Source organism: Photinus pyralis, unplaced genomic scaffold (genome assembly GCF_008802855.1).
Source record: "Photinus pyralis isolate 1611_PpyrPB1 unplaced genomic scaffold, Ppyr1.3 Ppyr1.4_LG2, whole genome shotgun sequence".
Classification (NCBI taxonomy): domain Eukaryota; kingdom Metazoa; phylum Arthropoda; class Insecta; order Coleoptera; family Lampyridae; genus Photinus; species Photinus pyralis.
The window spans coordinates 2,453,841-2,469,132 of NW_022170403.1; the positions used below are offsets into that span (position 1 = coordinate 2,453,841).

The 15,292-nt window shown below is 34.8% G+C and overlaps 3 protein-coding genes across 6 annotated transcripts; 2 read left to right on the forward strand and 1 right to left on the reverse strand.

Moving 5' to 3' along the window:
- Window positions 1-3,981: 3,981 nt before the first annotated feature.
- LOC116163810 (adenylate kinase 8-like) lies at window positions 3,982-7,849 on the forward strand. The gene is made up of 8 exons (XM_031477940.1): window positions 3,982-4,121; window positions 4,167-4,382; window positions 4,432-4,522; window positions 4,567-4,757; window positions 4,857-5,034; window positions 7,040-7,268; window positions 7,314-7,482; window positions 7,601-7,849. Exons 1-8 carry the CDS (start codon window positions 4,035-4,037, stop codon window positions 7,841-7,843), a joined length of 1,404 nt encoding a protein of 467 aa, XP_031333800.1. The 5' UTR covers window positions 3,982-4,034; the 3' UTR covers window positions 7,844-7,849.
- A 14-nt stretch (window positions 7,850-7,863) lies between these two features.
- LOC116163811 (vacuolar protein sorting-associated protein 72 homolog) lies at window positions 7,864-11,454 on the reverse strand. 3 transcript variants are annotated; one of them, XM_031477943.1, is made up of 8 exons: window positions 11,130-11,453; window positions 10,947-11,073; window positions 10,300-10,399; window positions 10,086-10,106; window positions 9,851-10,033; window positions 9,686-9,806; window positions 9,476-9,637; window positions 7,864-8,118 (listed from the first exon to the last, which is right to left on the reverse strand). In XM_031477943.1, the coding sequence occupies exons 1-8, from the start codon at window positions 11,264-11,266 to the stop codon at window positions 7,908-7,910; spliced, it is 1,062 nt and encodes a 353-aa protein (XP_031333803.1). In that variant the 5' UTR covers window positions 11,267-11,453; the 3' UTR covers window positions 7,864-7,907. The 3 variants fall into 3 exon arrangements, with proteins under 3 accessions (XP_031333803.1, XP_031333801.1, XP_031333802.1); XM_031477941.1 differs by having other exon boundaries at window positions 9,476-9,806; window positions 11,130-11,454; XM_031477942.1 differs by lacking the exon at window positions 10,086-10,106 and having other exon boundaries at window positions 9,476-9,806.
- Window positions 11,455-12,521: 1,067 nt separating this feature from the next.
- Window positions 12,522-13,142, forward strand: LOC116163620 (RING-H2 finger protein ATL63-like). Of its 2 annotated transcripts, none has more exons than XM_031477644.1 (3): window positions 12,522-12,623; window positions 12,685-12,863; window positions 12,913-13,142. In XM_031477644.1, the coding sequence occupies exons 2-3, from the start codon at window positions 12,706-12,708 to the stop codon at window positions 13,085-13,087; spliced, it is 333 nt and encodes a 110-aa protein (XP_031333504.1). In that variant the 5' UTR covers window positions 12,522-12,623; window positions 12,685-12,705; the 3' UTR covers window positions 13,088-13,142. The 2 variants fall into 2 exon arrangements, with proteins under 2 accessions (XP_031333504.1, XP_031333505.1); XM_031477645.1 differs by having other exon boundaries at window positions 12,525-12,635.
- The last annotated feature ends 2,150 nt before the right edge of the window (window positions 13,143-15,292 follow it).

Sequence of the window (15,292 nt, forward strand, 5' to 3'; positions counted from 1 at the left end):
TGACCTCCATTGACAATTACGAACTGCGATCTACAATATGGATAAAGAATCCACTTGCAAAATTTCATCGTAATCGGACCATTCGTTTTCGAGATATCCTGCTAACGGGACAGACGGACATACGAACAGACTGACAGACATCGCAAAATTATGAACCCGCTAAGAGCTCGTTAATAATCGACGCATAAAGTTGAGATAAAGATAACAGAATTTTGCATAAGTAGTTGGCCTGAAAAATCGAAATTGGAGAAACCTTTATTTATACAAGTCATAAATTGTAATCCTAAAAAGTTTGCAACTACAGTGTACAATGTACACCTACGTATATTTATACAAAAGTCATTCGGAAATAACGAAATGTAGAGAAAGAGCAAGAAGTTGCGTATATAGTAGATATAGAGTAGGTATTATCTCAGTTATAAACCATACAAAACACCAAAGGGCTTGGAGGATCCTTAATAATGGCAAGAACCGTCCAAGGCATTGTCAGATTTAAAAATTGGCAATCCAGTGTTGGCAATTGCCTTCAGGAGGTATGGTAAAATCATGCATTGTTGAAACTCAAATAGGAAAATTTAGAAGAAATTTATTGCATTTGAAGATCCTTACCAACATGAAAATTTAGAATCCCAATCAGGTTTTCACACAGAAAACCTTATACTTGTAATTAAAAAAAACTTTGATCAAATTGTTCCTTCGAGTGAACAAGAGGGGGGTGAATCAGTAATATATTAGTTATAAATTAGAAGCGAAAATAGATATATATCACAGAAAAGTATCGTAGCAATAAAAGACATGCACCGATAGATTAAAATAGAAAATGTGGTATCACAAATAAATTTTACATTTTGCGGTTATGGCCGTGCAAAACACAAACTGCTCATGAGAGAATGTATTTAGAAAAAAAATAAAATATGTTAAATTCTGCTGCTAGATTCCTTTACTGGATTTTCTTCTTCTCCAAGTTGCTAAACTGGTAGAAAATTACCAAGTAACTTGTAATAGCGGCCGCCATCTAAAAACATCACCATAATATGAATCCTTATACTCGTACTTTCATTAGATCACATTACAGATTGCACTAGCGACCAGTCCAATTTAAAACAGCCAAAAACACTGAACTTCACGTCTTCTATGTAAGCATGAAGAAGGTAAAGCTCTGCCTAAAACATCAATTGTAAATTTATCATTAAAAAACATTTGGAATTAACCTGCATGTATTTTAAGCTTGAAAAATCTGAAGAGCCAAATTTTTCAATAAGTCGAATTGATTTTTTGTTCTGCAAAAATATTTTTAAACAGATTCTGCGATATTATTGTCACTTAACTTTATCAGCATATGTCGCGAAGTGGTATAAAAGCATATATATATATATGTATAAAAGCAATAGAATCTCCAATATGTTCAGCGATATCCAATATCCTGTTCCAAAAATCAAATAAAATGGAGCTGACTGTCCAAATGTACCCGAGCTACCCCAAAACATTCCACTTAGAATGAAATATCCACAAGAAATTATCTTGACCATTAAGAGAGTCTCAAACACAGATTTAACCTCCTTACCTAATTGGCATAGTGTATTACAAAGCGAGTGCAATTCTCTGATTTTTCTCGCTGCATCTGAATGCATTACTAATGAGTCTTTAAATCCATACTTATGGACTTCAATAAAACGTTGATTCAACTCGGATAGAAGGAATATCAATAAGCTGCTCACGTTGGTGTTCAGTACTGTGGTTGCGTTATTGATTTGAGTGCATTGAAAATCTGCTCGATATTCTAAATTTCCCATCACAGCTATCAAACCGGCAATTACAAGACATGGTCCCACAAGCAAATACCGAACTGTCATTTGTGTCACCAATCTTCTACGGCCCGCAGAGTAATCTATCTGTATTTGTGTGATTTCTTTAAAACTCTTATCGAGTTTTCCCACATTCTTCAAAATATTGGATATCCGTTTCGTATAAAAACGAGACATGAATAAAAACTGGATTATTGACAAATAGTTGTAAACAGTAAATATTGCCAGTAAAATATCGTCCAGGTTTTTAAGATCGTGCTGACAAAGACAATAGTGTGTGACCAGTGCAGTAATAAGTATTGATTTAAAAATGAAACTGACTAAAAACAAAAGTTTGATGTGTTTTCCTTGATATAACTGAAAAAATGTGGTTATTTGTAAAACTACATAAAGAGGCGCCAAAGTATAATGGATATTTTTGCGCTTTATTGCCATTACTATGTACCCAGTAACTAACTAACATAAATTATGGTCGGAGGCAATTTTTTGTATATCTGCAACGCTGCGAGAGTGCACTTACGTTAATGAAATGCATAAATAATCAGAATGAAGGGCCTTGCAGTTGTTAAAGTTTAATGCAATAATGGTCTTTTGTCAGTTCACTTAGCAGTATCTAATTAATTAATTGACTGCGCCAGGGGCCTTGTTTCGTATTATTCATAGGTACCTATACAGACATGTTTTTAATTAGATTTTAATCACAAATATACCTTCTTAGATTATAATAAGAAGTTAAAGGTTTGTTTCATGTACGTAATTCATTTGTATAAATATCACATTAACAAGCTAACAGTCACAACCCACTACGTGAAACATATCAGCTTTTAATAAATACTAATAACTTTTTGGATAGAATCTTGTGTACCTTTGCAGGATCTGTATCCGCGGTTTCAGAACTGAATTTCCTCGGCCAAAGGTGTAACAGTATCATATGTCTTAATTTTTCGAATGTTATTGAAATAGGTAAAGTCGAAATTTTTGAGATTTTAAGGGATTAATCAGTTTAATCACTCCATATCATGTGAAATATGCAAAGTGTAAAAAATTAGCGAATTTTCCAATAATTTATACATATTTGGTAGAATTGAAAAAGTCCGTGAGTGTTTTGTACTGGCCTTGAAGTTCGTACCATTTCTGAGTATTTTTAATTGAATGGATTTAATTACTTTCGGAAACCTAGGCGACGAGATATCCAGAATGACGATCGTATTCAATTATATTTGTTGGGGATATTTGGTTGCAACTGCGAATTCTACATGGAAACCGCAAATTTGGCATATTTAAAAAATACGTGGGATACGTTGTATCATAAAAAAGAAGAAGAATCGAAACTCAAAAGATTGTGTATTTTGTTTGTCTAGGCTATCGATTTCGTCGTTTTAACAGTCATCATCAGGTCGAGCGTCAGGTTTAGAAAAATACCTAAAAACCGGTGTCGAGATTGAAGATCATATTTACAAAATGTGTTAAATGGAGTACCTTAAAATAAATAAATAAATTTAATTAAAACGTTTAAAAACGTATTAATACAAGTCATCATCACAGCGTGTTCAAGTGTAAACCATTTATGTAAATCTTTAAAAAGAAATCATTTAATAATTCTTAAAGAGCTAAAGCTATACCTATGCAGTTAAAGCAGTTTTGTCTTGCATGCATTTTTTGGCCACAGCATTGATTTTGTAGGTTTAAATTTATAGGGATAATCTGAAATAACAAAACCTGTAAAGGGTAATGTAAATTACAGATACATATTGAAGGCAAATTTCAGGAAAATGGAAAGAGAAAAAATCTTCAGTAAATCAATCAATCATAGAAAAATTTCATATAGAGCTAGACGTAGGTCAACCGATAATTTTTTGCAAGTTCACGTATAGAAATTCAAAATTTGGTTTTCGAAATTGAAAAATCTATTGCACGTCGGAAATTAAACTTTTCTCGCGTAGATAAAGAACCTTATGACGCACTTAGTAAATAAATAGCTATTATGTGTTTTTTCAACTTTGCGTTATTTTCAATGTTTAGTGGGCATTGCCTAGTCGCATGCGAAGGGGCATTAACAGATTTAAAGATGTTCGCCAGCAGGAAGGGAGGTCTGTTCTAAAATTAACATTCTCCACGTTTATTTAGCTTGCAGAGGAAATCGAAAATTCATCTAAGCAACCGCTGAATGCTTAAATCGGTACCTATCTCCATGGAAGTAGATTTGACAGCTTTTTAAAAAAGGCTAAAATGAGTGATGGTTTAAGAAGGAAGTTAACGATGCCACCATGGCATATCCCATACTTGGAGAAGCATCGGATTTACGATCTATTTCATGTGAGTGTCCACGTCCTTTTTATGTTGCGTGCAATGTTTGTCTAGGAGCTTGCCCGTGAATTGGTTATTCAACAGCCTGTCGATCACGTATTATTTATGAAACAAGTTCTGGAACATGCTGCTAAAAATATTAACGTAGCAAGGGTCGTATTGCTATCGTCACCGAAAATCAATCTATACGAAGTAGCATTGGAAATTTCATATTACACGCAACAAACAATTGTAAATGAGAATACTATCGTAGAGGAACTAAACCGAGAGGTAGGTAAGTAAAAATAGTATCAAAAATTGTTTGCGTACTGTCAATTAGAAAGAAAGATCTCAACTGACACCTCAAGAATTGGCCAAATGTCTAGACAAAATAGTAAGAAGGAGGCAAGTCAAAGGATGGATATTAATAGGTGAGTGTTCCTACCTTGCGCAACTTGCACAAATTGGTGTGTAGATTGCATAAAAAATGCATGCGAAGCAAAGGCCATGTTACAACATGGCATTCTTCCAACGCACGTCATTCATCTCATACCGCCATTTGAGCCACCACTAAACAATGCAATATACTCGAGCGTTCAAGAGGGATGGCCAGAGTATCGTCGTTCGATAATGAGCGTACGGGATGTGTTTAAACACTGTTTAATAGTAAGAAAAACTACCACATTTTTCTTAAATTTAAGTACCTAATTTGGAATTGTTTCCATAACCATACTTAGTTTGGATTACATCCACTTGTTCTTATAGGAGGTGCACTTGGGGGAAAAAAGTATAGAAGAGGTTGTTGAAGAATGCTATGAACACATTAAAATACAGAAAGGATTTGGCGGGCCGAAACAACCACGAATTGTTATACTAGGACCGCGTGGCTGTGGGAGGAAAACACAAGCCCGCTTATTAGAAGAAAATCTGAATGTTATACATGGTAAGGTAATTCTTAACTATTGCCATTAAGTAAAGGATTTTATACTTACGAAAAAGTATGCTAGGGGTTGAAACCCCCACACATTTTAAAATGGACCCATAATTTAGTAGAGATTTACGAGAAAGTTTCACTATTTACACAACTAGGGAATGCAATCCCAAAGCAAAATCTCAATCCCGGCATTTGCGGGATCATTAGATGTTAATCCCGCGGGATCCCGCAAAATCTTAAATAATTTGGCAAATAAGCAATTTTGTGCGGTTAACTTCTCTATTAAAATAAATCGCTAATGATAACAATCCTGATAACAATATTCAACAAAAAGTACCTTCAGTCTAACTTAGAACTCAAAAAAATCACCTGTAAAGCACAAAAAGGTGAACTTATAAAGTGCCTCAAAAATCATAGTACATTTTTAACGAAAAAAGTTTAACAATTATTTTAAAAATAATTTCTCCGTTATGCGTTTCATTAACAAAGCAAACAGAGTCGTCCCCTTGGTCGACAAATTCCTCAGTCCCGCAAATCCCGCGGGATCCCGCTCCATTTATGTGCGGGATTAATCCCGCAAAAATGCTGCGGGATCCCGGTATTTCGGGATCCCGCGATCCCGGTATTGCATTCCCTAGTTACAGCCCTTTGAATTTTCTTTCGAAATTGGTTTCTAGTCTATAACTTTTGATTGAGAAATCTGATCGAAAAAGTACGAATTGTTTTGGATTCTACGCACCAAAATTAATAAGAAAAAGTGTTTTACCGAGAAATTTTGGTGTAGTCGATTTTTGGTAAAAAAAAGGTTATATACTGCCTTTTTTTGAGGCCCGAAAAGAAAATTGTCTCAGATCGACCCGGAAAAAATTTTCATCTAGAATGTGGCCTGTAGAATCCATAATTTCAAACAGTTCCAAGATTGGGCTACTAGTTCAAAAGTTACAGCTAGGGAATGCAATCCCGCAGCAAAATCTCAATCCCGGCATTTGCGGAATCATTAGATGTTAATCCCGCGGGATCCCGCAAAATTTTAAATAAATTGGCAAATAAGCAATTTTGTGCGGTTAACTTCTGTATTAAAATAAATCGCTAATGATAACAATCCTGAAAACAATATTCAACAAAAAGTACCTTCAGTCTAACTTAGAACTGAAAAAAATCACCTGTAAAGCACAAAAAGGTGAACTTATAAAGTGCCTCAAAAATCATAGTAAATTTTTAACGAAAAAAGTTTAACAATTATTTAAAAAATAATTTCTCCATTGTACAACTGTTTGTTCAAATAGTATCCCACATTTTTTTAATTAACGAGCGAAGTTTTCAAGTGGTTACGCATTCAAATAAAAAGTATTCACTGTAAATGTAGACAATAAATGAATTATTATAATAAACACAAACAAAAGTAAAAAAAGCGAGCGAAGACGCAACAACGTGGGGCTCGACCTGAGGTATTTACGAGAGAACGTATCATAAAAAATTAGCGATTATCGCGAATTAATTTGAATTATTAATTTAATAAACGGTGAATTTCGTTTTTATCAAAGACATGGAATATAGGATAATTTTAAAGTGGGCATTTTTGCTTAGAAAATATATCAGTTTCAGGCGATGATGTATTGGGGTATAACTGCACCTGCATAAGCGAGACGAATTGCGGTGTAGCGGTCATTTATTCTGCGAGTTGCGGTATTTGCAATTCCCTTAATTAATTTATATACAGGGTGTCCTATTTATCTTGACACGGTCGATTATTGCGGAAACTAGCGGGAATATCAAACAATTATTTACCTACACTTATAATAATTGTTGGTTTTCATCTGCATGTTTTGATGGAGGGGTTTCTAATGCGAGTGCAAGTTTATTTTGCTTTTTTAAGGGAACGTTGTTTCGGTCTCATACGTCTATGGTCAAATGCTACTAACCCCTCCCACAAAACATTCATGCTTAAGTGCTCCTGATCATATGCAAGAGCATCTAAATACTTGTTCAAATGAAGTTGATGGTTTATTTTCAGTTGATTTTGAATATCTCCTTTGCCAAGCATGGATATCCAAAACGGAGCTGGGCAAAAAACTTCGAGAATGTCAAGACGATGTCTGTTTCCAAACAAATTTATTAATGAAAGTCTTAGACCAAAGAATTTTAAAAAAGGACTGCTTGGATCAAGGTTGGGTTTTGACAGGGTTTCCCTTTACAGTGAACGATTTTCGATATTTGGACTGTTTAGATACACCGCCTAATAGGTAAGCTCACAATTATTGCATAACGAAATGGCGCAAGTCTTTTAGAGTAATTTTCATCGACTGCGATTTACGGGTATGCAGAGAACGGATCTTAAACAGAAAAATTAACGTTCACACAGGAAGTGTAACAAATTTGATGGACAACCGCGATTTGGTAATACAAAAGCTTTTGGCAACTCATCCAAAAGACAACATAGATGCATTAGAGGCAGAGGTAACATTGCAAAGCGTGTCGTGTGCATCACCTAAAATTAATGACGCACAACAATAAATTAATAGCGTCATACAAAACTACAGTATACTAGCACAGTGAATACAAAATAATATTTCAGTTAAAGTACTACTGCGAACACTATGGAAGCCTGAAAAAATATTGTGGACAAACTGCTACAGTAATCAATGGTAATCAACCGCAGCGTTGGGTCTATGAAAGCATTTGTGCCATCATAGTGCGAGCCGCACCCGCCTGTCCTCCAAGAAATCCATGCAAACTGGACACTGATGATTTTATGTGCCTAGATCCGTGCATGTGTGCAGACGATCTTCTCCCTAAGAGTTACATGCACCTTGTATAGATCAAATGAAATTATTTACATGACTTTTCAGTTTTTATTTATACAAATTACAGAAACTGCCATATTAATTTGTTTTAGGAACTGATCTATGAAATCGAAGTTTTCTGCTTTTGTCCTTATTTTTTGCGTACCACTCCAACCATTTGCCCATTACGGGGTCGTTTTTATCTCCATGTGCCTCTAGCTGTTGGTAATATGCTTCTCGAATTAAGTTAAAGCTTTGTATGTCGTGATACGGTAAGCAAGTTAATGGATCCACATACTTTGCTGGTTTTCTAAAATTAAAACAAGTCAACAATGAAAGTTTGATAACTTATATACAGTAATATCATCATCACTTTTACCTCTGCAACAGATAAGAATTTTGGATCTGGAATAAACAACTTTTGCTATGGTTGCAATTGTTGTTAGTACTGTTAGTGCATATAAATCTTTCTTAGATAGGAGCGAGTCGTATTACTACCTTTGATATAAAGCAAGGAGTTACCCAAACGGGAGACATACAATCATAAACGACAGTGGCCAATCCCACAAATCCATCTAAAATTATTGATAAAAGGCTACTCAATATTAAAATCAACAATCCAACTAAGTAAGCGAATTACTTGCAAAACCACCTAACAAAGGCTATCGACTGACGTAAAAATCTCAAATATGGCGTCCATTTAAAATAAGGAAGTTGATGTCAATCTCGGAAACCGCCATTTTAAAAATTTTTAATTGTTAATTGAATTTATCCCATTGATTCTTGCAACTTTTATTTGAAACTTTTTTTCGATAGCTCTTTTTGTTGTTAAAATATTTGAACTTTTTGGCGGTTTTCATATAAATAAATCTCTAAATTATAATATGTATACAAAAATATGTCTCATGATGCTAAAAAAAAGGGAAGTTAGACTTTTTGAAGTTTAATTTCAAAACGAAATATTTTGAGTCATTGGGTTTGTTCGGAAAAGATTTTTGTTTTGGTACCCTGTGTCAGTTTTCAGAGGCTGGAGGTTGTTCAGGAGAGACCTTGAGGATCTTAGATATGGACAAGCAGTCTGTAATGAATAAAAGATAGTTAGCAGCCTCCTACTATTATGGAAGGTACACCTTTCACCCTTAACAAAAGGTTTGCTTGTCCTTCTATGTAGTGTTCTATAGGAATTGGCCTTTTATTTCTGTGTACAGTATGTACATAGCTTAGCTTGTTATTTGTATGTGCCAGCAAGAAAAGTAAATTGTTAACAATTGCTAAGCTACACTGCAACTAACAGATCTTTGGGAGAAGGTATCGAAGTATAAAGGGAAGATCAATTTCAAAGACTGAAGTAAACTCACTGACTGAAGGTTGGTCATATTCAACAGTAATAGAGAAAATACCCAGGCCAGTCTATGGAGATTTTAGTGACATACCAAAACAGACATCACAACAGCTAATAACGACAGTTCTAATTCAGCAGACCTAACTGCTTCCGATGACCCAAGTACTGGACACTTTTAAGTTTGTATGGATACAAAATATTCCCTATAATGAATAAAAATAAGACACAACTGTACTTTATTGTCAATGTGTTCCCCTCGCACAAATCAGTCTAATAGACAAATTTGCTCAGCACACACAGTTCCAACAAGAGCATTGATACTTACTTTGTGATTGTGCATCGTAACTTATTTGGAACTTTTGGCGGGGGCCTAATCTTCATTACATTTTTGTATACTACATCGTTGGGATCATCCAAAAATGTTATAAAAGTTCTCTCATAGTATTTCTGAGCAGGATCTGCTTTATTTTCATTTTTAACCTTTTCTCTGTAAATTAGACATTTAGATTTAAAAATCATAACACAGCATACGTACTCTGGATTAACTTCTTCGATTAGAGGCATTCGCATAGAATGGTACCGAATAATAGGACCAAATCGTGTTCTCTTGAAAGGGCGCCTCGATTTCTTTTCACTTTCCATTTTCTGGTATCTTTCTAAATTGCAACACTGCAGTAACCATACTGATAATTACACTCACCTAAAGCTTGTAAATTTTCCAATTCGGTAACTTTAGCTTCCTCTAAAAGTTCCTCTTGGGTTGGTATCCATTCCTCTTCTTTCGGCTTTTTTGCTTTTTTCTTCTGCTCCAACGTTCGAATTTTAACACGTTGAGCTGTGGCTGCCGATTTGGCTGCAGTTGATTTTCTTATGGATTTTCGTTCTGTGGGTACCACACATCAGTCAGGCGTTACAAATAGTAGTGCATTACTTACTGAACATCATTGCAAAAGCAGCTTTAAAAAGTACAATGATTTGTTAAAAGGACAGTCGCATTAAAACAAATCCATAGAAATGAACTTATATTTCTTATATTAGGAAAAGTACAAACTAAACTTATGCTCATTATTAATTACAATCAACAAAAATAATCTTTCGCCAAACGGGTGATTTTAAAACAATACAAAAGTAAATTGCATATTTACACACCTCCTTGATCAGACGTTTGTTGAGTGTCATTATTCTCTTTGGAAGCTGATGGTTTCGGTTTCGGAGTAGACTTTTGCTTGTTTTGGTTTGGTACTGGTTCCTAATAACATTTTTTCATTAGAAGTGCAGTCAATAATTCGAGGAGGCTAAAGAATTTAACATCCCCAACTCCTACTTATATAATGCATTGATGAGGGTTCCTATATCCAGGAAAATCGACCTCTGTCCAGAAAGCTCGGCATGAAAACTGCAGAAGGCCTACATCAGTCCTAACTTTGACATAAATGTCTGATAGAAGTAGAAGTGAGAAAATAAAAAAATATCATTGCTTACTGTGCATCTCGGGCAATACAGAAGGATTTTATCGCGATCAGAAGATCTTAGCCGGATAAGAACAAACCCCTTACACAAATGAGACAAGATTTTGGTCTTCAAGTAATTTCGAAATAATACTTGATGGCTTAGTCTCAGATTGTGTGATATATTGCCGCTATCTGAATACCATTAAAACCTTTAAACAGTTTCCCATGTTTAACATACTGAATAGTTCTGAAGTCATATTAAAATTACTTAAAATTAATTGTGATTTTAAATGCATGTACACATCTTTTAGACTTAACCATCCCCTACAATTGTTATGAAGTTACCTTATAGGCTTTTGTAACCAATCTCCTCTTTTTCCGTTGACTCTCTTCCTCATTCTCAGAAACAGGTTCGTCATTTTCGTCAATACTAAAATCGGAATCCACCTGATCCTCTCCTTCCTCTTCGGCTCTAAAGTGAAACTTCAATTTGTCGACAATCTATAAATGGCGATAATGAGAACTTACTCGTATTCATTATCAGTTGCCGTCTCTTGAAAACCCCCATAATTGACTTTGTAAAATTCATCCTGGCACTCCTCTTCCTCGTTTAACAACTTAGCCATGCGATTACCCGCAGTCGAACGTTTTGCTCGGTCTCTCATTGTTGCTTGTTTCGAGTGTGAGATGATGGGTACACTGAAATCAAGGTCGAAGCAGGTGCAATAAAGTGATCACTTGGGGATTCAAAAAATTCACTGATGTTTATAGTTTGAGATAATTCACAAAACAAAACATTCAGCCATTATTCTGTTGTGCAAAATTTATACAGAGCCTCTGACGTCAGCAAACAATCAATTATCATACATTCTATTTTTTTCTCCTACATTGTTTATCGTATACAGCGTGGCAAGTTTACAGAGGGCCATAGGGAAATAACATGGGAATTTTTCGGCAATATCTCCTCCCCTCTTCATCCTACATGAAAAATAAAAACATCATCGGATAGATAATTAAAATATTCATCGGATGACATAAAAATACTCAACTATTCTCATGCAAGCTTAAAAATTAAATTAAAAATCCTAAAAATTGGTAAAAACTGGTTGGCCATGGAGTGACGTGTCGCACTTGCTAGCTACCTACTGCAAAAAATCGTTCCTTTGACTACTATCTCACTTCATGTACGAAAGGGTGAAATAATTACACCATATAAGATTGACCTGTCATCAAACTTAACTAAAAATAAATCACGAACTTCGTCGTGTACTATTCCCAGCATAAAACGATTTTACAAAAAAGACCTTTACTTCTGTAGTGTAATTATTATTTATGTTGACGTGTTTATTAAAGATGACAGTTAAATATTAAAAAAATGAGGTATCAAATGCGGTAGGTAAATCATGGCCAATAAACTTTTTAGTTTTTTACCACCTTCTTGGAATTATTAATTTAACTTCTATAAGTACTTTAGAAAGGGCTTAGGCAAGGGGACTCTGCTAAAACTAAGTATGCAGGAGATAGCCAGGGCACCTTGGGGTGACTCTACAAGGTCATTGGATTTGATTTTGAGTAGGCTAATTGTTACAGGTGGTGTACACTTAGATCATGTACACGGTGTTAATTAAAGTCATGCAGATATTACAGGGGATGATAGTACTCCTCAAAATAAGAAAAACAAATCATGGTCTAAAGGGCGTCGTTATCGTGGCAAAGTTTGGGGGGTGCATATTATAATTTTAAGGTGAGGGTAGTTGGGAGTCGAGGGTAGACGTTAAAATGAAAGTAGATCTTCCATTAAACCTCCCCTTAATCTAAAATATACTTCTTTTTACAATTTTTTATTTTTTAATACAAAATTACAATAGGCGTTTTGAAATGAATGCCCTGTGTACATGTACACATTTGTTTGTAATCTATGGCATGGACATCAGCTTTTGATTTTTGACAGAGGAAGTTATTATGATTTGTTTTCTGTCAACAACGTACCCGTATCTATTTGTGGAGTACATCAAATGCTTGGTTTGCTGCCTTGTTATTACTATCTATGGATAGAGCTTCAAATAATAAATCTTATGTTTAGTGATCAGCGAATTTACCAATAATGGCACATCCTGGTTGGACATTCGGTATAATGCTGGCTGTAGCCATCGGTACAGCAATGTATTACTACTTCAGAAACGAAAATCCCAGACTAAATTACGAGACTGCGTCCCCATTTAACCTAGCACCACCGCCTCGCTCCGTCAACCAATCTCCGCGGTAACCTGTTGAATTGCATTTTGAGTAATGTATTCATTTTGTGTTTCAGGCATCGAAGGCGTAGGAATTCTAATGACTCCGAGAAAGATTGTGTGATATGCTTTGATGTATTGAAAGCAAGTTCTATTAAACAGTTAACTTGTGGTCATAAGTTTCATGCCGATTGCATTAATATGTGGTTAAACGTGAGAGATTCTTGTCCTATTTGCAGAAGTTCATCATGAAGACTTGTTACTGAAATGTTTCTTTTCTAATTTACAATACAGTTTTTGAAGATAAGGACATGCCTTTTGTGATATTAATAAAAGTGATAATTATTCAGTTTCATTAAGGACAACGAAGCATTATAGATAAATTACACTTACTTTACCATTTACCTATTGTATTGGTATTATAAACTAAACAAGTAGTCCATTTTCGTATAATTTTATGTACCTAGGCATCTCACAATTTGAAAAGCAATTAATAGTATTATTTATATATTTTTAAAAGCATAAAATGTTAAATTCCTATTATGTGTGGGATTTGATTATTGATAATCTAATGTAAATTCTATGTAAGTAGATTATACATTTTAAGTTTTTGTAATTCAATTATTACGCCCAGTAGTCTTGATCTCAAGTGCACAATAAGTATTTCTCTAAAGTACCTTCAATGTTAACAGGGAATCGAGGATCATACTTCACTATGATCTTTACTGCAGGGTATTAAGTAATGGTAAAAGCATAAAAGAAAGTGAAAAATTTCAAGAGGTAGCTTGAAAATGATCTGAGCTCCTCTTCAAAATAACTGCCAAATATACCTAAAGTAGGTAGTTACTTATACAGGCTGTTTCACGCAAAACGCGTTACCTAAAAGAATCCAGACTCCCATTAATACTTAATTGAAATCTGAAAATTTGCATACCAACATGTGGATAGCAACTGACGTCTTATTTTAAGTAGAACACCCTATATTTTTTGTATTTACGGAATTTACATGAAAATCTACGTCGTTGGATATCATTTTCCTATGATTGATAGGATTTTACTTTCAAGTTATTCACAAGATTTTTTACTTCTCCTATAATACCCAAACACAAATGCAGACCTGGCTGGGGAGAAGCCTTTATATTTATAAAGATAAAGATTTTTGAATAAAAAAATTACTTAAATGAAACCTGCTTTATTTTTTGCATTTTCAAATGTCGAAAAAAATTCTACATCGATCAATTATTACATTCCCTATACCCATCTGTTAAGCTTTCCGTGTTATTTTAGATTTTTTAAAATTGTGACCGTTATGGATAATTTTCTTAGGAGACCTTGAAATGTTTTTATGGTTATAATTGTTATTCATTGTTAATGGCAGTTTATATACCAAAATATGAAAAAATCTATATTTAATGGATACAAAGTTAAATATAAAAAGATCAAAACAAAAACAGAAACAGGTCATGATAACAAACCACAAAATAAAAAACAAATATCAATTGAGTTTTGTTCTACGCCTCTACCGTTTTTTTTTCAATACATAATAGAAATTAGCGTTGGTAGTCGAATTCCTACTCCATTTCATCAAAAGCTCTTCTCACCCTAACTTCCAGTTCTTCACGAGAAACAACTGGTGTAAAGTAAAGTTTGTTTTTTTACCCAACACATAAAAGTCCAATGGCGTTATATCTGGAGACCTAGAAGACCAATACGGATCTGTAGGCCTAATCAACATTGTCTTCAAAAATGTTCAAACTTCAAAGACATAGAAGCATCATGGGTAGAAATGAGGCGGCGCTCCATCAAGTTGAAACCAGTACTAGTTTTCCCCAGGTAATACTTCCAACTTCCAAGCAAAGCATATGGTATAATGGCATCTACTAACGTTTATTTCAAGGCCTCGGTTTGCTGGTGTACGAGTAGAAAAAGGAGCGATTTTGAACAATCCAAATAGCAGGGCCGTACCCGTAGGCAGCCTTTGCCTCGAGGAAGGGCAGAGAAAGATCTGTGAAGAGAGAATATAAAAATAATGTAAAGGTGGCGCGCATAAATATAAATTTTTACAGTAGTAAGAGTAACCGAATGGCGCAGACGGCGGAACAGACTCAGGATTCAGGACTGAAATAATTTACCAGTTTCAGTTTCACTTCCAGTCTCACCCGCATAACAAATGTCAGTTTCCGTTTCAGTTCAGTCCGCCTCAAATACAAAATATCAGTTACAGTTCCAGTTCCAGTTTCAGTTAATCTTAAAATACCTATTTCTATTTCAGTTTCAATCCGAAATCAGTTTCAGTCCGTGTCCCTGGTACTACAATATCCCAAAGGAATTAATTTCTACGGTTCACCTCCTCGGGTCCTTATCGTGATCGGTGATAATTCCTCATATCTCAAGAGCGGAGTGTGGGAAGAGAGTACTAGAAAGGGAAGGGCGATTGGGAAGCCTGGAATATATCCA

What these genes read in the sequence shown, in the direction of transcription:
- LOC116163810 (XM_031477940.1), top strand. Translation starts at nt 4,035, where the DNA reads ATGAGTGATGGTTTAAGAAGGAAGTTAACGATGCCACCATGGCATATC. An exon ending in GGATTTACGATCTATTTCAT is followed by an intron (nt 4,122 to 4,166) that starts GTGAGTGTCCAC and finishes ATGTTTGTCTAG; the next exon opens with GAGCTTGCCCGTGAATTGGT. An exon ending in TTAGATACACCGCCTAATAG is followed by an intron (nt 7,269 to 7,313) that starts GTAAGCTCACAA and finishes CAAGTCTTTTAG; the next exon opens with AGTAATTTTCATCGACTGCG.
- LOC116163811 (XM_031477941.1), bottom strand. Translation starts at nt 11,266, where the DNA reads ATGAGAGACCGAGCAAAACGTTCGACTGCGGGTAATCGCATGGCTAAG. An exon ending in TGGTTACAAAAGCCTATAAG is followed by an intron (nt 10,400 to 10,946) that starts GTAACTTCATAA and finishes AAATGTTATTAG; the next exon opens with GAACCAGTACCAAACCAAAA. An exon ending in GGAAAATTTACAAGCTTTAG is followed by an intron (nt 9,807 to 9,850) that starts GTGAGTGTAATT and finishes GTTGCAATTTAG; the next exon opens with AAAGATACCAGAAAATGGAA.
- LOC116163620 (XM_031477644.1), top strand. Translation starts at nt 12,706, where the DNA reads ATGGCACATCCTGGTTGGACATTCGGTATAATGCTGGCTGTAGCCATC. An exon ending in TCCGTCAACCAATCTCCGCG is followed by an intron (nt 12,864 to 12,912) that starts GTAACCTGTTGA and finishes TTTGTGTTTCAG; the next exon opens with GCATCGAAGGCGTAGGAATT.